The 24,181-nt window shown below is 46.0% G+C and overlaps 1 protein-coding gene across 3 annotated transcripts in view; it reads right to left on the minus strand.

Annotated features, from left to right (window-relative positions):
* Positions 1 to 370: 370 nt before the first annotated feature.
* The window catches only part of nrp2a (neuropilin 2a), a 59,061-nt gene continuing 35,250 nt past the window's right edge, over positions 371 to 24,181 (minus strand). The window contains exons 8-18 of one of the 3 annotated variants that reach the window (XM_069698411.1): positions 22,044 to 22,188; positions 20,087 to 20,262; positions 19,677 to 19,856; positions 19,048 to 19,192; positions 13,372 to 13,443; positions 13,075 to 13,176; positions 9,604 to 9,869; positions 8,880 to 8,976; positions 7,182 to 7,214; positions 2,309 to 2,371; positions 371 to 2,037 (exon numbers count right to left, since the gene is read on the minus strand). In XM_069698411.1, the coding sequence (XP_069554512.1) occupies positions 1,733 to 2,037; positions 2,309 to 2,371; positions 7,182 to 7,214; positions 8,880 to 8,976; positions 9,604 to 9,869; positions 13,075 to 13,176; positions 13,372 to 13,443; positions 19,048 to 19,192; positions 19,677 to 19,856; positions 20,087 to 20,262; positions 22,044 to 22,188 (1,584 nt within the window). In that variant the 3' untranslated portion in view covers positions 371 to 1,732. Of the gene's footprint in view, positions 2,038 to 2,308; positions 2,372 to 2,604; positions 5,314 to 7,181; positions 7,215 to 8,879; positions 8,977 to 9,603; positions 9,870 to 13,074; positions 13,180 to 13,371; positions 13,444 to 19,047; positions 19,193 to 19,676; positions 19,857 to 20,086; positions 20,263 to 22,043; positions 22,189 to 24,181 lie in introns of those variants that run through there. The other 2 variants (XM_069698410.1, XM_069698412.1) reach the window with 2 other exon arrangements.

Here is a 24,181-nt window from a genome sequence, read left to right on the forward strand (position 1 = left end):
AGTGCGTGTGCGTCGTGAACTGATGGTATTTTATGTTCTTCGTGGTCTCAAATATATGAGTCGCGCCTCGCAGCAGAAGTCATTGTTCTCTTCATTTTTAGGCCTCAGTGCCTTTCAGTGTGTCCAAAGTGTTTCTGAGAGAGAGTAAATGTTCTGTACATACATCTGTATATACAAGTGAAGCGTGTGGATGAACACTGAGACCTTCCCTCTCACTCTCTCCTTCTCATGGCTTATGAGTGCGTTCAGAGCATGCAAGGCAAGACCCTTTCAGATTGGCTCAACACTGCCTTGAAAAAAAAAAAAAAAATACTTGTCTTGCTGTGAGCGCTGCCATTTAAAAAAAATAAATCAACACACACAAAAAAAAAAAAAAATCACAAAATTGGCCACAATTAGCCAGCAGGTTGAGGTGGGGTGATGTGTGTGCGTTGGAGGGAGGGGAGGAGGAGGGGTAGGTCCTTTAAATCATGGCTTTTTGAGGTCCACATGTAAAAGAGAGAGAGTTGCATTTCCCGCTCTCTCGTCTCGGTGTCACCTCAACGTTCCTTTTTCAACATTTCCGCGAAACGGTTTGCTTTTAAGGCTTGTCGTGTGTCCGGGCGCACAGTCATTCGATTGAGGAGAGTTTCTGTTTCTGGTTAATCGTTTGTTTTTGATCCCATTTTTATTTTTTAGTACTCGTGAGAACGTGGCCCCTGTGAGAGAGGGGCGGGGGATTTTAGTGCTCCGTCAGTCAGTCTCTCTCACTCTCTCTCTCTTTGTTCCTCTTCCTTCAGTGGTTCAGTCTCTGCCCTTAACAGCAATCCATAGGTTGCACCGCCCAAAGCTCCTTGACCTTTTTACCATTAACCACAATGTAAACGTGACCTTCTGACAGGAACCAGCAACAACAGACTCCGACAACTAAATCTAACAATAACGTCTCTCTGTCATTAAAAGAAAGTGTTAAAATGCCCCCCCCCCACTCCTCCCCACCTCTACACACACACACATACTGTCTTTGACTCCTTTTTTTTTTTTTGTCCAACTTATCTGCCATCGCAGACTGGCAGCGGGCAAGAACGAAAACATTGAACAGAAATAGAGTGATTGAGCAGAAAGACAAACTCGAGGGATGTCGGTGACTAAAAATACCACAAACTGTCAGGAACTAAGAGGATAACTGAGGCCGATAGGTAGCGGGGTCTACGACGGAACAAAAGAGCCAACAGGTCACACAAAGGAGCTAAGTTCTAGGCCACTGTGTTCACATGTGATCAAAAAAGACGCTTTCTAAGCACGTTCCTAACCTACCACCTTTCCAACACAATGTGTCTGGCTCTCTGTTTGTGTAGTTTACAGTATCCAGTTTCAAAACTAGACCTCTTACAAATCTATGATGCATTTATAAACAGTTCTCTTTTGGTGGACCAGGAGCAGTATTTGATATGTGTAGATATGTATTTTTTGAGGCCTGACACCCCGCAGTGGGACAGTCCCTCTCGGTAACCCTGGTCTTTCCCTGACTGGTTCCTTTTGCCACAAAAAAACTTACTGATACTGGACTGTGCCACATTTTCCAAACAGAAAACAAGTTCTCAAAAAAGTCCACGCGTCCTGGGATCTGCACCTTTGAGGAAGTAAACTGACACTAAAGTGAACTGGAGGAAATGAAGAAGAGTGAGAGGCTTTCGTAAAAAAAGGCCACGTCTCTCGTTTTCGTTTCACCTGTTTCCGTGTCGCCTCTCTCTCACGCCTCGGTGCAGCAGCGCTGTTGGTTGAGTTTGACCTTGTGCTTGAGGCCGTCGTACAGTTCGAAGTTGTAGTTCTCCAGGGTGGTGGAGGAGCGGGACGACAGGCCGCTGTAAGAGCAGGTACAGTACAGGAGGAGGCCGGCGCACACCGCCCCGAGGAGGACGCCCAGGGAGCTCATGACGATGATCGTGACCAGGATGGGGTCCAGCGTGTACAACCACGAGTTGTCCTTCTCTGATACACGTGTCACCGGAGGTTCGGATGAAGGGGACGCTGTGTTCCACTCAGGGAACTGTAAACCTGTGACAGGGCGGGAGGGAGGAAAGTAGACAAGAAATGTTGGACGAGTGCCGATTGTACAGACGCAGAGCTGACACAGAACAGCACATTTCCCAGCATTGGGATTCGTGAATTGTTGCAAGAGGGAGAGCTAGGAGGAATGCACTTTGGAGAAAAGACAGAAACTAAAAGAAATGTGCAGAAAGGGGAGAAGCATATTGAAAAAAAAAAGGTAACGACCAACACAAAACTTCTCCAACTACTAATCGAAAGTTATGACGGCGAGCCTTACCGCCACCGAGTGGGTCTCTGCCACTGAAAAGTCGTCCATCTCCAAACTCATTGGGTCTCTTAACTGTCGGAGAGAAACACAGGACACACTGACTTTGAGCATCAAGCAAATTCTACACAGCAGTTATGACAAAGTAACAAAACAAAAACAAAAAAATCATCAAAACATGGAAGTAGAAATTGCACTGTAGTTGTAACATATTTGGAGCAATTGTCAGATCGCTTATATTGAATATGACTGTTTCTAGTTCTAATTCAGTGCACAGTATTGTAATACACACACACACACACGCCCACTTAAGAATAGAAAAATATGACTTTATTAATAGAGAAAGATCATTAAGATACATTCCTGTCAAACACACTGTCATCACATGAGATACCGATGGTATAAGACTGCTCATTCTGAATAAAAATGCAAACATGTCATCATCAAATAATTAAGATAACCCATCATTATCACTTTTAAAATCATCGGCACGGTCACTGTCAAGTTTAAGAGGGGTGTAGTAGGTGATTGAGAAGAAACAAAACAAAACAAAAAAAAATCAGCGTTTAAGAAGTGCACGTGACAGTCGTGCTTTCTGCGATAGAAACACTCCTGCCGGGCGGCGTGAACTGAAAATTGATATGTATGCGAGTGTCTGGATTGGAAGAATACAAGTGTGGAAAAACTAGAAATGGCTGAAGCACTTTAGTTGAGCCCAACAGCTCAAGTGTACTTGTACTTTAGATGAGTTTTCTTTTTTACTGTGTGTGTTCGTGTGTATGCATTTGCGCTTGCTGCTCTTGGCAAGCGTTCAGGAGTGGGAGTAACTGCTTGGCAAGGCGCACGTCCAGATCTGGAGGTCTATGATGGCCAATGGCATTATTAATACCGTTTCCGGGGCAACTGAAGTTGGCAGCGGATTGGGTGATGGAGGTGCGGTAAATGGGAGGGAAAAGTGCTTACCGCAGCCTTAATAAATGTTATCTGTCCATTAACTAATTACAACTATTAGAGGCTTGGAGCGTAATGGTGTCGAGATGGACCGAGTAGGGTGTCCAATCCCTCCTCCCCAAGTTGATTTAAAAGCACATGGTGAGAGCGTGCCAATAAAGCAATTTTTTTTCACTCCGGAGAGAAACGCGCAGCTTTCTAAATCGTGACAACGAATCGGGGTGCGTTCTGCTGAGCTCTGGGCTTGTAGGTGATTTTTGCAGCTGTGACGGACCACGAAAGCATGAGTTGTTAAGCCGCAGAGGGAAGACCACAATTTCAGTCAATCCGGGGTGTTAAACTGAGCTCGTGTTAAATCTCACCGCCCCTGTACAGACTGATAAAGAGAATTTGGTGCCAATTTGTCTGTCAGTCAGATTTTGGAGAAATTTCACTTCAAAATAAGCTTTTAGATCGCAGATGTGTTAAATATTAACAAGAGGTGAATTAGCTATTCTATAAGCCAGTCGTGGCATTTCATGGCACTTAAGCGAAAACCAAACAGCTGGATCTCTGCTCTGGTTTTCATAACGTCTCGGATCCCTCTCAAGGGCGCACATATACAGCAAAACACTTCACTTATGGCTTCCAGCTGGTCCAGCGGCATTGTGGGATTTGTAGGAGTATAAATCAAGGAAGAAGTGGTGATGGCAGACAGCTGTGTCTATTTACAACCCCCCAAAAAACAACAAGCACATATTCAACACTGAAAACACGACAAGGCTGGGCTCGGCGTGGCTTTCATCTGGGCAGCTTAAAGACATGGGGAACAACGGGAGTGGGTGGTATGAAGCATGAATGGAAGTGGAACAACGTGCTTTATTACACCAGAGAATCAAGATGAAACACTAAACACTGAAGACGGCCACATCCATCACTGCCTGATGCCTTTATCGGGAGAAGACGAGACGTTCAATCGAACGAGCTGGTTATCTCCATTTGTGATGCAGGACTTTAAGTCTGATGGATTCGCATTCCTTTGTTTTTAAATGTGCACATGCTTTGTTGAAAAAAGGACAATGGAAACATTTTTCCTCCTCTGTTGCAACACCCTCGCTATTGGCACAACTGTATCGCAGCTATCCTGTTGTTATTATACAAGATACCGAGAGCTTTATTTTCTGGGGCTTGCCAGATCATTTCCATAGCGAGCACATTGAATGCCTCTCAGCCTAACAGTTTTCTCCTCTCTCTCTCTCAGCACTGCAGAGCTCCTCGTGTCTCTGGGGTCTTGTTTTAGCCTTGTGGTTTGGCAGCTCTGGCTGGCTCTTGTAGCGAAACCAGCTCGAACCCCCCCACCCTCTTCCCAGCCCACACATTTCTGTGTGTACGTCCGTGCCGGGGTCATTCCGGGAGGACCCGTGAGGTTGCGAGGAGCCAGACGGCACTCGATGGTCCGAATCGTGCTGCTCGGATAAATAACTTACTCAGACCCGAGTCCTCTCATCGGGAGCAGCGTAGTGTGAAATGTCAACAGAGAACTCCGTAATGGAACAGAGAAGAAAACAGCAACCGGAGCGACATCCATAAGAGACAGAGAGAGAGGCCACAGTGTTTCTTTGCAAATTTCCACTTCGCAATGCAGGACAATGTCTGCGTCATCATCGCCGTTGCAACTGTAAACTAAAGGAAGGAGGGTTCGTCGAGTGGATGTTCTGTTAGTCTTGCGGCATCCTGACTCACACTGCCACTGACATCACAAGCTGGCATCCCCCTCTGCCAAAATACAATGCAGCTAAGTGCTTCTTTTTAGCAGAGGGTACGGTGTCGGTCCCGGCTGTCCAACCTCACTGTCAGGACCGGCTCCACCCCTGGGGTGGCCATACTGGAGGACCAGTTAGAATACTGGAAGCACTGCGAGGAGCTGTGATAGGCCACTGACAGCTGGCTCTTCTTGGTGGCCAGGTGTTGTCGACAGCAACAGAGGGCTCTGACCAAGATGGCCACAGCCAGGAGAAGGAGGGCGCCCCCGGCAGCCATAATGTAATACCAGTGGATGGGCAAGGGAGGCACAGGAACGCCTGCCCCTGGTGGAGAGATACAGAATAATTTGCCAGCGGGAAAAGAGAGGAGTGGCACTTTTCTACATTTAATTCTCTATTCTCTATCCCTACTGGTCTTCATCATACGAACAGCAGGCGTGCACCTCATATGAGCATGCGCGAGCATGCCGGTTGCAAAAAATAAAATAAATCTCCAAGGCCAAAACAAGAAAAAATGTAATGCATCCATTTCTCTCATGTGGCTCGGGTTGCAGTCGGAGGACAAGTTTTCACACCAAGATCATCGAGAGATTTGGTTTGAAATCAGTCCAATAGTTGATCCAATTAAATGCAATGCCATTACTTTTTTTTTTTTTTTTTCAAGCTCCGCTGAAATGACTTGGTGTGAAACGAAAACCAAAAACGATTAGTCATAAAAACACTCCCACACATTGAATTAAGGAGCTTCCTCTTCCTGTTTTCACACTAGCACAGGAAGACACAAACAGCCGCCTGGTACAGTGTCAGAACCATGCGAGACACATTCGGACACCACATGGGAATCCAATGTTCCACAGCTCTCACCGAGCTGCTATTGGATTGGGATTTGTTATTTAGTTGGCTCAAGTTGGCAGATTTGTTTTGAGTACATAATTTATCCCTTTCTCTGCTCTTGGTTTTTGCATTTTCTTTTTTCTCATGCATCAGCCTCCTGGCCAATCCTCTCCTCCTCAAGCCAAAGCGCTGTCTCCTCGGAGACTATCTCCACAGATCCTCTATGCTGCTGCTCCTGGCTTGAACCCCTTTTCTCAAATTCTTGGTAAGGACCGGCTAACGGGCTTCCAAGAAGCTTCTACTCCTCCATCCAACTCTGCTGAAACAAACCCTCGAGAACACTGAAAATCGAGCCATGTAGGATCCAGACTGGAGAGCTGTATGTACGATGTCACATTGAACTAGGGAAAGTGAAGCAGAGCTGAATACATCCTGATTTTTGGACCATGTCACATAATTACAGAGGGAAATGGTGCGTGCCGCTGCTACTTCACACTGCACACACTCATTAGACAGAGCTGAGTTAGGGAGAGGAGAGAGAGACACCCGTGCTCGATGCTGCTCAGTCACTCTATCTGATTACTTTTCACTGGGGACACTGGTGTGTGTGTGTGTGTGTGTGTGTGTGTGTGTGTGTGTGTGTGTGTGTGTGTGTGTGTGTGTGTGTGTGTGGTGATATTAATGTGTCAAGGGTTAGAAACCGTGTGCATGTGAAGGCAGAGGAGTAGAAAAGCTGAAGAAATGCACACACATCACATTCGTACCGAAACCGCCGAGCTCTTATCTTATTGGAAGACATTATGAGATGCCAACAGACTAACATCAATCTCGTAGAGTCCCACTGGATGCTCTAAATATTTTTCACGAGGCAGACAGTTATTTAAAACCCTTCGGGCTGCGTCAGGCAGCCGAGACCTGAGAATATGCAGCTCTTTTCAAACATCGGACTCCGTGAGGAGGGCTTGATTTAGCTCGCCTTGCGCGCCGAGTTTGCTCTTTTGAGACTAATCCTTTGTTTCCATTGAGACTGACGAGTAAAAATAAGCACAGCAACAAATTACGGAAATTATGTATTGAGCAACTTGGTTAGAGTTTGAGAAAATTTGTTTGGTATTTCCAGATCTAATCATTTCGATTTTAGTGGGGTTTTTAGCAGCTGCTGATGATGTGTGGGATTCAGTCTTATTAATCTGGGATCACAGAACTCTTGCAGACTCCGTTGTCACTGAAGGAGTGGTTTATGCTCTTTTTTTTCGTTTAGACAAGTTTGTGCCACCAAGCAAAAAAACCCCAGGCTAGTGCATTACCAACGGGCAGGGAGCAAGACCAGAGAGGAAGTGACATCACACCAAACTCACCTGGATTTTCAGGAGAGAACGCTGCAAAGGGTTCTGCGAGGACAGAGAGAGAGAGAGAGAGAGTCAGGCAGAGACGGGAAGAGAAAGAGAGAGTGAGAGAAATGTTAGATAACTTTAAATATGAGGGAAAAGTCAGCCAAATGTCACAGAAATGTCACAAGACTATCAAACTCCTCCTGAGGAAATTTAAGTTAATTCCTCAGATAACGCACATGAATTATGGCATTTACTGGGCTCCTTCGCTACAATGCATTTTCAAACCGAGCGCACGGTGTGAGCTGGGAGTTTGAGACGGGTTGGGCCGAGAGTGTATATGTGCATGTGTGTTCACAAAGTTCACGCATTTCAAGTTGTTTATCTGTGGAGTCCAGTTGAACAGGAGCGGGCTGGTTTCTTTTTTTTTGGCTCGCTGTAAATGCACAGAGCAGAACCTTCACTTTGATTGCCTGGAATGCAAACACAAAGAGCTGGTGTGTGTCTCTGTGTGTGTTAGAAAGTGAGTGTGTGTTTGTGTGCGTGTCGACGGGTGGGTGAAAATGAAAGAAAGAGGGAAACCGACTTGGGAACTGGTGCCTTTTGGCGGGAACGCCAACGTACTGTGAAAAACTCAACTGTGTTGGGTGATAAGCAACATCCCAGCATGCTCTGCGAGTGGCAAAGGAGGAGCGGGAGGGGAAGAGGGAGGAAATGCAACGACGTGGAGGCAGGAGGATGAGGGCTGGGGAGGGGGGAGAGGGGGGCTAGGCTGTCATCTTGGCTGCTCTGCTTTGACTCTTGCGGGACTCTCATGACACACACGGCAACACAAAAATGACTGATAGAGAACGCAGACACGACGAGACAAAAACGCACAAAAGCAGACGTGTTGGCCGAAGACTAACAATGCAACACATGCGCACACTTTCCCTCAATTACACTGTGCCGGCTCCCCGCTGCGGTCCGGCTCCAAAGCGCACTGGACGTCAGTCAGAAGTGATGACGGCAGGTTTTTGGCTCTGAACCCCTCGGCTTGGTCTCTGATCTGTTTAAGACCCTCTCAGAAGCCCCTGCTTGGGCCAGATTAAAGAGGCTGCGCTGGTGCTCGGCTCACACCAGGCACCCAAGAAAACTTGCTTGGGAAACAGCCCGTCTAGTAATTCCCTTTGACGGCTCGGGAAAAGCTCTGTTTACAAATACGACGGAGGAGTGAGCACGAGAGAGATAGAGGGAGAGGAGAGAAAAGAGAAATCTAATGAAACATAGATTAGCATCGCTGGGGCCCACGGGGCGTTTATGGCCTAGTTTTCCTATTCTTCTTTTCTTTTCTTTTTTCTTTTTGGTGGAGGAGTAAATTCTGTCCCTCCCTCTCCTTCCTCCTTTCATCTCTTTTTTAGGTGGGCTCTTTGGAGGAGAAACTGTCTCCGAAACTGGGATGGGAGGGTGAGCGATGGGGAGGGGAGGACCGGAGTGTGGGGGTGTTTATCACTTCATTTGTGTCACTGTAAAGGACCTTGAGGCTTGAAGTGGAAGGTAAATAGATTCAGATTGTTGGAGGGCGAGATGATTAGGAGATGGTTGTGCTGACAGAGAACGAGGTCGGTCAAATGGATGTGTGTGTGTGTGTGTGTGTGTTTGTGTTTGTGTTTGTGTATTTTCAATATTTTTTGGGTGGAAAAGATTTTAACAAACTCAAGCGAGAAGTAAGAAAACATGACTTACGTGTGCATTCTTTCAGAGGCGAGCTGGAGCTCATGTGGATGTTGTCTATCCAGATGTGTCCTCTGGTGCCATGCACAAAGAAACCCTCCATCACGACCTACCGCAGCCAAAACAGAGGAGGAAGAGGAAGAGGAGGGAAGAAGCAGAGAGAGGAAGACGGAGACAGGATGGAGGCAAAGGGGTGGAGGGTTGGGGAGGGAAGCAGGGGGGATGGAGGCAAATTGAGAATGGGGACAAGTGGGAGGAGGAGGAAGAGGAGGAGAACAGGGATAAAAACTTAATACGGTGCCTGTGATTTCAAAGTTGCACTCAACACTTGCAATCATTCTCCCCATCTCTGCAAGCATCTTCGACTAACTTTTTTATGAGAACGTTAACTGCTTGTGATGTCTCTGACAAATGCACAGCAAAGCCCCAAACAATCATGAAGACAGTGGAGACAATATGGCATGCTTTATCTGCTTTTGAAGTCAAACCTGGCCTGAGGTGACACAGAGGTTAAAACTGATGTTCTGAGATGAATTCATCTCTGCAACCTGCTTGAATGGAGACATTAAAGACACGTTTCCCTTTTTGAGGAGACACACGATAAAAGGTGTGACCCAGATACAGATTTATCAAGCGAACGTACTCGCGGGCACTGGCCAGGATTCAAATTCTTTCCTTCTCCAGTCCCCTGCTTTTTCAGTTTTTATTTGAACTAAGAACGGAGTTTTATCATTACCTGGAAGTCTTTAGGGGAGCGAGGCAGGATGGTGCGGCCCTCCTTCCAGACGGGGCCCTGGTCGTCTTTCAGAGTCCACAGGACCGTCTCCTCGTTGTGGGCGTCCCGCAGCAGGACCTTCAGGTGGCCCTGCGCCTCGCCCCACAGCTGGTACGAGAAGCTCAGGCAGAGGGGCCCCGTGTCGGCGGCCACCACCGGGCTCACGAGCCGGGCTCGCTGCTGCTCCGTCTTCAGGCTCGCGTCCATGTACAGATAGCTGTTGAGCTCTGGAGGCGGAGGGAGATATGACGAGAGATTAGTGTTTGTAAAAGTCATCGCGCGTGCTTTTATTTAGCTGTATTTACCAATTTTGAAAAACCTATGAAATTTGGATTTAAAACACTCGTTCAAATCCCAATTAGATAAACTCAGGAGATCATATGTCAGGTAAAAATTAAAGCTGATTGCTGAAAGACAATTTTACAGCAACAATATGAAACCGAGATGTTTTTTGTATTTTCGGCACTTTCAAAAAAATTAGCAGTGCTTTGTTTTAACCTTCAATTTGCTGGTTGTCAAATGAAAGTGGTAAAAAAAAAAAAAAAAGTGATTTAATGGGTTTTCATTTCAGCCCTCAAGGCAATAAAAAAGTAGGAAATTTGAAAGGCTGTGGAGACTTTTGATACCCACTGTAGATGGATGCTGCTAGAATTAGTTGGTGTGGCACAAACGGAGCACATACACATGGCGTGTGTGCGCTCAGTCACACAGTTATTAATCATGACCAGTGGCACATGTATACTGGCAGTCGTTTCACACAATTAGACATTTCCAACAAGACTCTTAAACAAAAAAAGAAACTAAATCATCAGTTGCTTACAGGAATGGGATCACAATAGTCACGCCACACAATAGAGACAAATATAAACATAGAAGAATAGGTCGACATTTGTGCACCAGAACTCCAGCTAAGACCCTCGGGGCCTATTTCTCTTCATTCCCTTCCAGGTAAATGGCTTAAACAACGGAAAAGTCCAACAAAATGCACGTCGCTCCATTTGTTTACACCAGAGGATGTTTACTTTGCAAATTGGATGTCGGCATGAATTCCATTGTGAGCAAGTCAGGCTGCCAACTGTATGTATGAGTATGAGAAAAAGGAGGCCGTGCATATGTGTGAGAGAGTGACTCAGTCAGGCGTCTGGTGAAGAATTTCTTAAGTGGGCCCTGTGGGAAAATGTCCACTATCAACAATCTGCAGATTAAATCACCTGCTTTATCATGTCTGTCTGTGTGTGTGTGTGTGTGTGTGTGTGTGTGTGTGTGTGTGTGTGTGTGCGCGCGCGCGCGTGTGTGTGTCTGTGTGTTGTAGCACAAAAATCAGGGAGTGCACAGAAATATTTTGCAGAATATGCGTGAATGTGTCCATTATAGTTTTTTTTTCAGTTATACTACAGTTTTTTTTTGTCCCATAAGAGTCCCGTATGTTTTTAATGCAGTACGCTCAGGTCATTTAGAGACTGCACTCATAACCTTTTGCTGTGTGGTGTGTGTGTGTGTGTGTGTGTGTGTGTGTGTGTATATTTCTAGCAGATCACACAAGCAGTATCTGGGGGGACAAATCTTTCTCCGATCTGACAGCTCCCCTCTGCCCGCCATACGCCCAGAGTCGCCTGTGTGTGACACTTCAGACAGTGTGTGTGTGACAGTATATCCCTTGGCCCTTTGCAGCCCTGGAATAAGTGTGTCTGTGTCACTGTGTGCGCTCCCTTTTTTTATTTAGGTGTGTGTGTATACTGTGAAAGAGAACATATTTTCGCGCTCATTTTAAAGCCTCTTCCATCGTCTTTTCTTTGTGTTGAAGCACGCACATCTTGCAGAAAACTCCCCCCATTGTTGCGTCTCTTGGTCACCAGACAGCTCGTAATCGAGGCTGTCTCGCCACACGCGATACAACAGAGCAGTATTAGTCTATTTCACAGTGGTTTCCTGCAGCCAGAAGCAAACAATGATTCAATCTACGAAGCCTGGTTATTGTGTTTTTACTAAGCTAAATACTACAACAGAATATGATGGCTAATTCTAGAGCTGCGCTTTTTTCCCCTGGTTTCATGCAGTCAAGAGGTGAGGCGTTTGTGGTCTCTGGGTCACATGGGAAAAAGGAACTCTATAGAGGAGGAAACAGTGATTTGATAGCGGTGAAATAATGATCCTGCGCTGGCTGGGATTTCTGACCTTTGACACGTGCAGGAAAATCAAAGTGGCTGCGTGGCGTGTCAAAATGGCTGGAAGCGATACTTCATACATGAGAGCTACAACCTGACTAATCTAAGCAACCCTTTCCAATCCGCCCCTTGATGAAAGAAGCCGCTTTGAAGCCCCCTGTCAAAGACGGTTAGGGCCCAAATAGGTCACACTTCAGGAGCATTTCCTCCCGCCTTTCCGCTGTGAGATCTGTCGTCCCGCTGAACATGACCCAGGTGACGTCACAAATTTGACAGAAAAACGTGGGCTTTTTTTAACCTCTTTTTTAATTCTCTCCAGCTGCAGAGACGCTGAATCTTTCATGGACACTTGCTCTAAACCAATGACTTTTAAAACAAAGTTGGGATAACAATCCCTTTTCCCTGCCTATGAAACATTATAAACAGTGCTATAAAAAAACCTCCCTAAACCCAGCAGGAAATGCCTTCTATAGCTTTTAATAACATGCCAAAAGCTGCACTTTTGATCCGTGGGTATGTGTAAAGCGAAAATGCTTAATTATTTCTTCAAGGAATGTCTAAGTAGATGGAAGTCTACGTAGCATCATATGGGATGTGCTTCAGGTAATGGAGGGGCAGTAAAGGACGGCTGGGAATAACCGCTCCTCTTTGGAATCTCCTGCTCCGTCTTTAATTGGAGCTACTGGGTCTTAACCCCTTCCTGCCGAGACTTTAGACGCACGAGCTGGTGTGTATCACACGTGTCACATGCGAGGCTGCACGACAGCGCCGTGGTGTCTGTTTCCCTCCGATTCCCTCAGTTCATTTTCATTCTCATTCGCTCGGAGAGAGCAGCGCGGCTGGCAGACAATGTTGCTGCTAAATTAGACCGGGTTCAATTTAAGGAATTATTTTAATCAAATTGAAAAAGGCCTCAGTGAAGATGCGGAAGGAGAATGACTCCATTTAATTATAGAAAATAGAGTCTTGTCTGGACCCAGTGAAGTTGATAAAATAAACTTAGTGCATTTGTGTTTGTGCAATTTTCTGCAGTCAAATACATTTCTTCTTGCAGCTGCATACATAAAAGCTCGCAGAGGACAGAAGCTGATAAAAAGTCACCAAACACCAGATTCAAATTGGAGATGGCCATAGTCTGAATTGTTTCGTCAGTTCAACCAGAACTAAATTTAAAACGGATCCAACATATGGTCGGAAAAACTTTCCCAAAGCTAAATCCGAGTCATTCTGCTAATCGGCGAGTCAGACGGAATCTTTTTAGACTCACCGTGGCTGTGCAAGGACCAGAGCAGCGGGGCGACGGGGTCGTGCGTCCACCCACACAGGCCGTGGTCAAAGTCACACACGCTGTCCGACGGAGGAGAGGTGGCTGCTGTAGAGGTGGAGGAGGAAGAGCGAGAGCCGAAGGGCACAGAGGCGGGGGGGGTTATTTAGGATAAAGAAGCTGCTCTACATAATGTCACGCAGCCCTTTCAAAAGTCTTTCTTCTTTATTATTACAGTTTCCTAATGACACTATTAATCCAGCAGTTATTATGCTTTCATGTAAAACACTTTCGTCTCACCCGTAGTTGTGATGGGGACAGTGGTGGTTTCGACGTCAGTCGGGGTGACGGTGTCGGCCGGTGTGCTGGTTTCTACAGAAACAAACACGAGACAACTCAGGGTCAAAGGCGGTCTTATGAAACAATCCTCAGATGAAATCCACTGGTGTTTATTTGACTGATTAGACATTTTGCTTATATTCCAATGTTTCCATAGAAACATCAACTAATTATTAGCACAAAGACTGGAAAGAGCACAACCTGGGTCAGCACAAGAGAAAAAAAAAATTCACTTAACAAAAAACAAATGTAAAAAGAAAATTCTCAGTTTTCTGGGGGTCAATTTTTGTCATGCCAAGACAGCCTCATAGTGAGAGGATATGTCAAACAGGAAACCGGAGTCATACTGCCATTTAAGTAACTTTTTAACCCATAAACAACATGTTTAAGCTTCTTATTAAGGGTGTGTATATCCAAAACTAACCCTCTGTCTTGTCTCCACTCGGAGACAGGCGGAGGACGGCACAGATCGCCCCAGAACACCCAGGAGAGCCCCTGTCATGTTGTGTCTGTGAGCTCGGGCGTCAGTATCTGTCTCCCGCTCGTACTGGCCTCAAATATACAGACAAACAGATGTACAGGCCCGGATGTCCACAGTCTAATACACACACACACACACACACACACATACACACACACACACATGTGCATAGAAGGCCTGGCGCTACAGCTGATAGATGGATGTGTCTAACAAACTCCCCTCGACCTTGGACAGGATGATCACACTCTGGGACCACTCTGTGGCTGTCAGGAGAGCACACACACTCTCAGAGACTCCCACTCTGAGCTGTTGGGTATGCATGTGTTGCAGACCGTGTCCCCTCACTCCATAACTCATATGGAAAAAGGGGAAAGCAAACACAAAGTGTGATTTTCAGTCTGCCATTACCATCAATTGAAATCCACATTCATCACAAAGAAGGACAAACAACGCACAAAGGCATAAATAAGCCAACGGTTCGCTCGTTAAAACGCATCACATGCAAACGCACATGTGTTGAGCAGGCTGCAGCTGGAATGACAAGTGGTCTTATTAGTAGCAGATGCGTCAACCCTGCTGGTGTGTTATGGGAGTTATACGGGAGTTTGGGTCAAGTCTCACCCCAAAGGTCCAAATTGATCATGTGTAGAAACAGTGTGAGCTGTTTGCCCTCTCCGTTTTCTGTCTGTTTAACTATTCCATAAAGCCAATAACAACATATTTACGCAATGAATGTGTTTTGTCACTTTCACTAAGCTAGAATGGAACAGATTGCACTCATCTGACATTAATGACTACGAAATAATTTGTGCTTTCTTCTTGGGCTTCATATTCATTTGTCAGCATTGTCACATCCAAATGACTCTGGGGCTCGGATGCCTGATCATGCGAGGCAGAGCGTACAAGTGGAAAAAAGAAACACAACGAGTACACAAACATCTAAAAAGAAAGAGTCTCATTGGTTCACCGATCTGAACGCCTCTTACCAGCACCTCCAACTGTTCATTTTCCTTTTCCTGTATGACTACATTATCATTTAAAGCAGGGGTGTCAAACTCATTTTATTTAAGGGGCCACATACTGTCCACTTTCACCTCAAGTGGGCCAGACCAGTAAATTCATAGCATAATAACGCATTCATAACGACAATATTTCTCTAAGTTTAAATCATTGGTGAAGGTTTTTGGATGATAAATCCTATTTTAAGGTCTTTCTACAATAAACTAGAAACATAAAGACCAAAAACTCAGACATCAGCCCACTGTTTATCTGCCTGGGCTCTCCTCTGCAGATTCCCTAGCAGCGAGCGCTGCTGCCTGTGGCAATGAGCGCTGCTGCCTCCGGAGCAGAAATCACATTTACGCTGTTTTTGAAGCAATTACTGGATCGATTAAAAAAAAAAATTACAAAATGTTTGTACTCATAAACCTCCATATTCTCATAGAAATGGAATTTATGTCTTTCTGTAATTTTCACACTTAGCAAAGTCATCCGGCGGGCCGAGCTGGACCCCCTGGCGGGCCGGATCCGGCCCGCGGGCCGTATGTTTGATACCCCTGATTTAAAGACTGTGAAATGCAATAAGGGCAACAAACACACCGCGATCTGCAATTGATCTGCTTAAAATAACTTCCTGTGGAAGTGAGCGCAACGGCGCCCCAGCTGGAGAAATGGCAGACATGAAAGGACCGGCCACAGCTGGCGACGGCTCCTGACATTAACTCAGCGTTAATGTCACGTCCTTTATGCCAGTCATTAACTACCTAATGAGACTCTTATCGCTGCCGGCCCACTGGGGAGGCAGAGGCAAGGAAAGCGAGTCTCTTCCTGAAACCTCTCCTCCTCCTGACTCTCAGATGCGCGACCATCTCAGGTTCACCACCTTCTCCTCCTCATTCTGTCTCTTGTGTTCGCTCTTCTTGTGTTTGCCATCTTTATTCCAGTCTAACCTTTGAGTCCTCCAGTTAAGTCCTGGGACCAGGTGTTAAAATAAACCCAGTGTCTCCACATGACTTGCGCGCTCCTACGTGTGCCTATAACTAAACACACATAAACACCAAAACACACATTCTACAGTCCATTAAGATTCCAGCCGGCTCCTGAGTACTCTATGCTTTCAAAGGTCAGGCCTTGTCACAGTGTAAATGTGCTGACCTTTCCAGGGTGTGACAGGAGTGTCGAGGGCAATGGGAATGGGAGTGACTTGGCGTGTTAGTGTGTGTGTGTGTTTACGTGAGACACAGAGAGAACGCCTGTTAACGTATGTGACCTGCCTACCTTGCCCCGAGCCCCTGACCTTGAAGCGTGTGAGGACTACAGGCGGGCCCTACTGTACATGCGCATCGGAGGGCCTTGTAATGCGTGAAGAGTCCCTCTGCAGCAGATTGTTGTCTTATATAATGTGCCTACTGCTGCAGGTGATGATGCAAGTCATCATCATGCAAGGGATGAGACACCAACACTTAGAGCTGGGCCCCGGGGAACTGCTGACATAGATAATGGAGATGCACACTCGCATACATGCATGCTCCCGGATACGGATTTTAAATTTTTTTATTTCATTTTTTTTGTTTTAAATACACAGAGAGGTGAGGGCCAACCCTCCCTGCATAAAAGACGTTGTTCGCTCCAAAAGAATCTGACTCAGCAATATGTCAGAGAAGAGAAAAAAAAAATTATTCAATTATGGAGAAAGCCTTTCTGTAAATCTCTCCCTGGCAGCCCCGAGCACACATACGCTGACGGATGGATGTGTGAGTACATACAACCCCCCCCCCAAAAAAAATCACAATGGGTAAGACGATCAGCCATTGTTTGATAATCAGACGGGTGAGGTTAAGTGCTCAGATCAAGGTCCATCCACACACAGTCATGTTTCTATCACTTTACATTGACTTGCATTCATTTCTCGGAGGGTTACTCTGATCAAAACCGTGACAACTGGTTGCCAAAGGCTTAACCTAAAATTTAATCACTTACATTGAGGGTTATTGCTTTTTTTCCTCACAGTGTGACTGTAAACCAACTCATGTCCCCACAACAAGTAATTAAAGCACATAAAAATACACGCACACGTCTGCTCACAGTGAGGCAGAACTTCCAGAGAACATCCCAAATAATATATACATAGGACCAAACTGTGTTTTTATTATTATTATTATTATCATTTTACAGTGATCTCTACTGTATTTACTGGGATGTTGAAGGAATCAGAAATATAGTGTGAAGCTAAAACACTTGAGGTTTAAATTACAGGTGTATGTGCCTGTGTGAGCTCCACTACTCAGTGCAAAGATTAAAATGATTCTACCTGGAAAGAGAAAAAGGTGATATATTTTTTTTTCTACTCTAACATTTCTTTCCTGAGCTCATACATTTTTCATTCTGGGAGTACATACAACTAAAAAAAGAAAGGAGAAACTGTCTCTGTAAGCCGCTGTGTGTGAGACAGCTGTGAAGTGGGAAACAGAAGGAGTCGGGACCAACAGCAGCGAGCATGGAAAAGAGGTGCGAGTGATGAGTAACAGAGGAGGAGGAAGAGGAGGAGGGCGGGAGGAAAAGAGAGGAGGCATGGTAACCAAAAAAAGAACAAAAACATTTATAGACCCACGCACTGAGCCTCAGGGTGGGAAGAGGAAGAACTGCAACCATGTGTAGGAATGGGGAGAGAGGCCTTATTCTGCCTCGCTGTAATAACTGCTGCTATGTTCAAACTGCACAACAGTAAAGATATGGGGTAAAAATGAGTCCATTTTATGAGCCGTGTGAATGAGACATCACTGAGGGCACAACAGAAACAGTGAATCGTTTGAGTGGAAGAGGAAGTGAGTGATTTACAGGATGTCAGCAGGAGTCCACTCGTCCTGCTGTGCTGCAGTGGTCTGTGAACAACGTGTGACCCTCAACAACTTTCTGTGCCACATTTCCCCTCCAGTCCATCTGGTAAAAGTCACCTCTTTGTAAAAGAGTGGTACTCTCTAAGGCACTTCATTTTGCTTCCATCTCAGCAGTTACTGTTCATTGTTCAGTGTATTTCTGCGCGACGTTTTCCACAGGGCACTCGTCAGTCAGCAGCTGATGTAAAACACATTGTTTCCTGTGTTGTGGATGAGTTCAGTGGGGGAAATAAAATGCCCAGAGACGTGTGTTTAATGCAGCAAACCAAAGGAACGGTCACAAACTGCATGCAAGTGAAATTACTGTTATTATTCTTTTACTTTTTTTTTTAATTGTTTTTTACTATAATGTTACACTAATATCATGTGATGTGTGGTTAAGCTTGCTTTAAAGTGACTAGAGGTGATCGTGACAATGTGATATTATGAATATTTAATCTAGAGAGCAGGGCACTTCATCAGCCCTCGTGCAAAGATGCACATAAATCACCTTAATGAAGGCACAGCCTGACTTGCATTTATAGTGTTGATTCCACAGAGAGTGTGTGTGTGTGTGTGTGTGTGTGTGAAGAGCCTGGAGAACGTACATGTACACGTCTATTTTTCTGCGGTTTGTTTGGTAAATTAGTGTCAGAACGTGTGTCCGTGCTGAGCATGTTGAGTTGTAACAGCTCCGTCGTCCTGTTTAGGCACAGAGGGAGTAGTAAACAGTGTCAGTCCATATGTGTGTATGTGAGTGTGTGTGATCCAGCACTACCGCACATCTGGGAAACAGACCATGCTGGAAAGTGAACAAACCCATGCTCTCACTCTCTGTTTCTCTCTCTCTCTCAGGGAACACATTCCTTAAAACCGAACCCTGTCCACTCCCTGCTGCTGCTGCTGCTGCTGCTGCTGCTGCTGATGATGATGATGATGATGATGATGATGATGATGATGATGATGATGATGCTCGCATAAGTCAATCTTAAATATTCCAGGTGAAACAATATCAGAATTGAATCCAAATTATAACTTTTCCAGCTCTCACAATTCCTTTTTCTTTTCACCTCCGGCAGACTCTTATGACTCTCACGGATATCTAATGTGGACCTCATGTTTCTAGTGAGCCACCTTCCTCAAGGTCCATTCGATCCTGGTTAGAAGTCACCTGACTTCATTACAGTGCGGGGCAAATAATTCAGCCTGGGATACTGTGGGCTGCAAATTATCATATATAAAGTCACACCCTGTCACACAAGCAGCGGCACAATGTCCTACCTGGAAGGTCACAGCCCAGTATCTCCACCCTCATCCCGATCCCGGCTGGAGACCACCTCTCTGGATACAGCCTGACGTACTGGGCCACTGTCTCCTCAAAATGACGAAGCTCCGGAGTGTCGTAGTGCGTGTTCCCCTCAAAAATCTGCACAAAATACACAAAACTGCAATGATTACTCAACTTGGAAACAAAAAGCATCATCCTCCTCATCTGTTGTTGGAAAAATTGCTCAGAGGCTTGGTTCAAAATCAAACACATTGGACATTTATTCTTGCAAGAAGGAGCAAATACATGCACCCTCAAAGAGAGGTGTCCAGCATTGCCCCCAGATCTCCTCTGTAGGGCAGCTTTTTACAGTGTGACAAACAGTTGACAGTCACTCCTGTTCCCTTTGTATCTGCTTTCGTATGGTAATACTGAGTTGGTTGTAGGTCACAAGATAAGGACACAGGGGAGTCGTCAATTAGATGTGGAAAGTAAAACAAAAAGGAATCACTTGCAAATAAGAGAGAAAACAGAAGAGACTTTTTGGAGCCTGCTTGACAACAGACTTTCCGGAGCCACAATGCAAACGAGAGGAAGGGACAAATCTTTTTTTCCATCATCTGTCCTCCACCCTCTCACCCACCTTGGGTAGGCTCGTCTTGCTGTCCATGATGAAGTTCCACTCCTTTCCGTTCAGACTGTGCGCCACTTTGTACTTCCTGACAAATGCCCGGTTGTCGGTGGTTGCTCCGCTTCCTGCGTCTCCTCCCCTCGCTCCCTGGGTGATGACTCCGCGCACCGTTTTGGGCACACCCAAGTCCACCTGTAGAGATTAGATTTAGATTTGGATTAAAACACTTAATGCAAAAAAAACACATAGTTGAAGCTTGTTTGGCAACTTCATATGCAATATGCGGAAGCCAGAATTTAAAGGAGCTACGTGTTGCATTTATAAACATGACATTCAGACTGTGAAACCTACTCACTGCATCTTTAATACATAAAACAAACCAGACATGGATCTGCATAAATGTATTTAAAAGCCTCTTGTACCTGCAGCCACTCCTCTCCGGCAAGGGGCTGTGCCGGAGCGGGGAACCAGCCGGAGCGGCTTGCCACAAGTCGGGCGGTCCCGGGATTCCACACCATGTCCCGGCTGGACGAGGCCGAGATCTGTGCGTCGGGCAGCAGCCCGGACAGCAGGCCCTGCAGGTTCGAGCAGGGAGCATCTGGAGCAGAGGCAGCGAGGGCAGAGATTAGACTTTCACTTTCACTTCGGGGGAGTGACGATGGAGAAGATTCAGCGATGGCTATAACATACACTCGTGCCGTTACACATATTCCCACCAGGAAACTGTTAAGCTTCGCCGCAGGATTGCACTACTGGCCGCTAAAGCATGAACAGTTTAGACTGGAAGAAATAAGGAAAGGATGAGTTGAGAGAGCGAGGAGGGAGGGAAGAGAAAAAAAAAGACGTGTAACGCAGCACTACTGCTTCATGTTCCATTTGCAATTAGACTACCATTAGTGAGATAAAAGCATATGCTTAGTCTGCTGCTGAATGGGCACTCTTTCCTGCTTCACATCCCACACAAATATTTAAGCATCTTTTAATGTTGTTCGGTGTAGTGTTTCTTTATATTCTGTACAAAAGCTCATCTGATCACTATGTAGCACATATTTTAAGTAGATTCACTGACTCAGGGAAAGTTCTACGTACACGTCAAAGCACTGGGAAATGAAACTCAATCGGATATGGATGGGCGAGTAGAAAATAACTTGCCGAGGGAGTATGTGAGAAGGAGAAATGAGGATTAAGGGGATAAGAAAGGTATAATACGAAGAGCTGGGAGGCAGAGGAGTAGAGAGCGGAAAGAGTGGAGGAAATAAAAAAGCAAAGAGAGAGGGAGAGAGGCTCAGAGAAGACGGCTGCGGGAGACGGGGAGAAGGAGAGCAATATGTAGAGATGAGACGCCTACGGACACAAACAATGTGAGGGGGAAGGATGCAAGTGGGAGGAGTTACAGAGTGGTGGCGTTGAGAGGTAGCGAGAGCTCGAGGAAGAAGAGGAAGGGAGAGACACAGAGGAAGAGAGATGGGGGGAGATGTTAGTTGTGCTGACGGTTTAAGAGAACACAGATCAAAGTTTCATGCTGTTATGTCACTGCAAATGCAGGAGATGTAAATAATGAATAATAGGCACAGGAAGTGTATGTGCACACGCCGGTGGGTGGTGTCTGTTTCTAAAAAGGTGCGCTTGCTTTTGAGGTCATCAGTTATATTTAGAAACTGCCCGTGTGTGGATGTACCTATACTGTAAGAGCTAATAGTTATTTCAATAGCAGCTGTTGAGACCGAAGCGAATCACAGTTTCTGATGTAAGAGCGAATGGGGAGCCGTGAATGATTGATCGCTACTCGTTTCTCAATATAGAGGAGCTTGCGGTGCAAAGAGGACACATCAAAAAGTATCTAAAACCATGAGAGGGAGGAGTGGGGGGGAGAAAAGAGGGCCAGCGTTGTGGGAGTCGGAGATAGAAAGCGAGCGCAGACGGAGGGAAATGACACCGGTGGTGCCGCCGGAAGGAAGACTCGAGTAAAAGTTTCCTCTAATTAGCCGGAGGGTTGCTATGTTTAAAAGATAGCAAGGGGAATGTGGAAAAGACACTGAACACACATGTATGTCTGATGCGTGTGTGAGATGCTGGTTTTTATGCTTTTGGGTTGTTAGAGCTCAATTTATTTTTTTAAAGCAAATTATATTCAGTGTTCAAAACAGGGTTTTTTTCTTGGCAGGAAAAGGTGCAACATTGCAGGTTTTAACCCCCGAGGCACCAAACTGGAGGATCAAATAACCGATGAAGTGCTGATGAGACTGAACCCAAAAGTGCAACAAAAAGTTGTTGTTTTCTTCTATTCAAACTTTAAGCAGGGTGATGCTGGCAACTGGAGTTTCTTTCAGGAAAATAACAGCTTAGAGAAACGTAACCTTGCGACAAACACACACACACCTGTAATCTGGCATCCGTAGAGCTCAAAGCGGAGGGCGATGCCGTTCCTCCAGGTCTGCGGTCGGATCCGAACAAACCGGGCCAGAACCGGCTGCGGGACGCGGTTCAGGACCACTTCGGCTGGGTCTGTGTTGGCGTGGAAAATCTGGGAAAAGACAAACAAAAGGTTGGAGGAAATGTACTGTACATAAGCTCTGTAAGTGCTTCTTCCTCTCTTTCTCACACACTACCTCTGGCTTCAACACCCACCCACAGTGCACCGTTTCGCTTGGCTTCACACACACAGTGGCAGGCCGGACAAAGCATAGACAACCCAAACACGGATCCAATGTCACCCGCCCAGCTGTCGATGTGTTCTCGGGTCAAAGGTTCAGCTCTGGGAGGCTGAGAAAGCCCAGCGAAGGATGGGGTTCTCTCTGTTTCACCTTACACACACACACACACACACACACACACACACACACACACACACACACACACACACACACACACACACACACACACACACACACACACACACACACACACACACACACACACACACACCGACCTGCACACACCTCCATGCTGGTGACCATAGGAAGCAGTGGGAGACGTGACCTGACACGACCAAACATGATTAGCCGTCAGACGCAGGAAGTCTGTCCAGGTGGGCAGGATGGGAGTGAAATTCCCTTCCTAAGGCGTCCACGTAAAAACGTCAACATTCACTTCTTCTCCTTGAATGCTCCCTTCCTTCCAGGGCGGGGGTCGGAGGGCAAATGTAACCGGGGTGGTCAAGTTACTTCTGATTTAGGGCAGAAAAGGGCCGAGTGATGCTGCAGGGCATTGAATGGGGATGCTCAGTCTTTCCTTTTTGCATCCCGGTTTGCAATTATGAATAACTTCCTCCTCCACATCCTCTTCCCTCCACTCTCTGCTTGTTGTTACCACATCCCTCTCAATCCCTTCATCTCAAACACCTCCATTTTCTCCATAAATCCCTTCCTCGAGACCGCACAGTTGATATCTCTCCACACCTCCTCTTTCACCCCCGTATGCCTTTTCTTCCTCCTGTCGGTGGCGACTAACTGAAACCACGCACACACACACACACACACACACACACACACACACACACACACACACACACACACACACACACACACACACACACACACACACACACACACACACACACACACACACACACACACACACACACACACACACACGCCTTTTCTTCCTCCTGTCGGTGGCTACTAACTGAAACCACACACACACGCACACACGCACACACACACACACACACACACACACACACACACACACACACACACACACACACACACACACACACACACACACACACACACACACACACACACACAAAGACTCCGGAAACCACAGGAAACCAACACAAACACACACATACATCCTCCGTGCTCAGATAAGCAAAGGAAGTGTCTTTTAACCGACTGTTAAGTGTCATTCACTCTATCTGTCTGCGGTTGCCGGGTGATAGGGAGAGCTACCGTTGACCATTGACGGATATCAGCCAAACCGCAGCGCAGAGCGTTGTAGCCGCTGCACACAATGGAGAGATGGAAAGACAACTGCTACAAGCAGCTGAATTAAAGATTAAAGGCATCATTTCTAAAAAAAAAAAAGGTCCCAACATGATTTTTCTTTTCCTTTCATCTCAGCACAACATGATCAAACCTAAACATGCTCCCACAGCCTAAAAATTTGATTCTCCTCTTCTTTTTTTTATGCTGTTTTATCATAAGTGAAAAACAGTCTGGTTCCTATTAGAGTTAAAATATTATGATACCATACTGCTGTAACCTGACCCATTTGTAAAACCCCCGCACCTCTTAAAATTATATTCCAGAAATTCCATAACCAGTGGGAATACGAGGGATATGACTTCAAAATCCTACTCAAGGGGTTTTATTTGATTTTGGGCATGGCCTGATTTAATCAAGTGAAGCTGACACTGGTAATACAAAGCAGTGGGAGTGTTTGAACAGATAAGCGGGACTATCTGTGCTGTATCTGCTGCAGCATCGAGGACAGACAGCTGCTGTGTTTACCTAAGAGGCAAAACAGTGGATGTGGGCGCTTATGGGGGTTACGCAAACACCCATGCATGCTCA

Source organism: Brachyistius frenatus, unplaced genomic scaffold (assembly GCF_029030835.1).
Source record: "Brachyistius frenatus isolate BFR_SWC_R1_liver_20210118 unplaced genomic scaffold, ASM2903083v1 Contig_26, whole genome shotgun sequence".
NCBI classification, from domain to species: domain Eukaryota; kingdom Metazoa; phylum Chordata; class Actinopteri; family Embiotocidae; genus Brachyistius; species Brachyistius frenatus.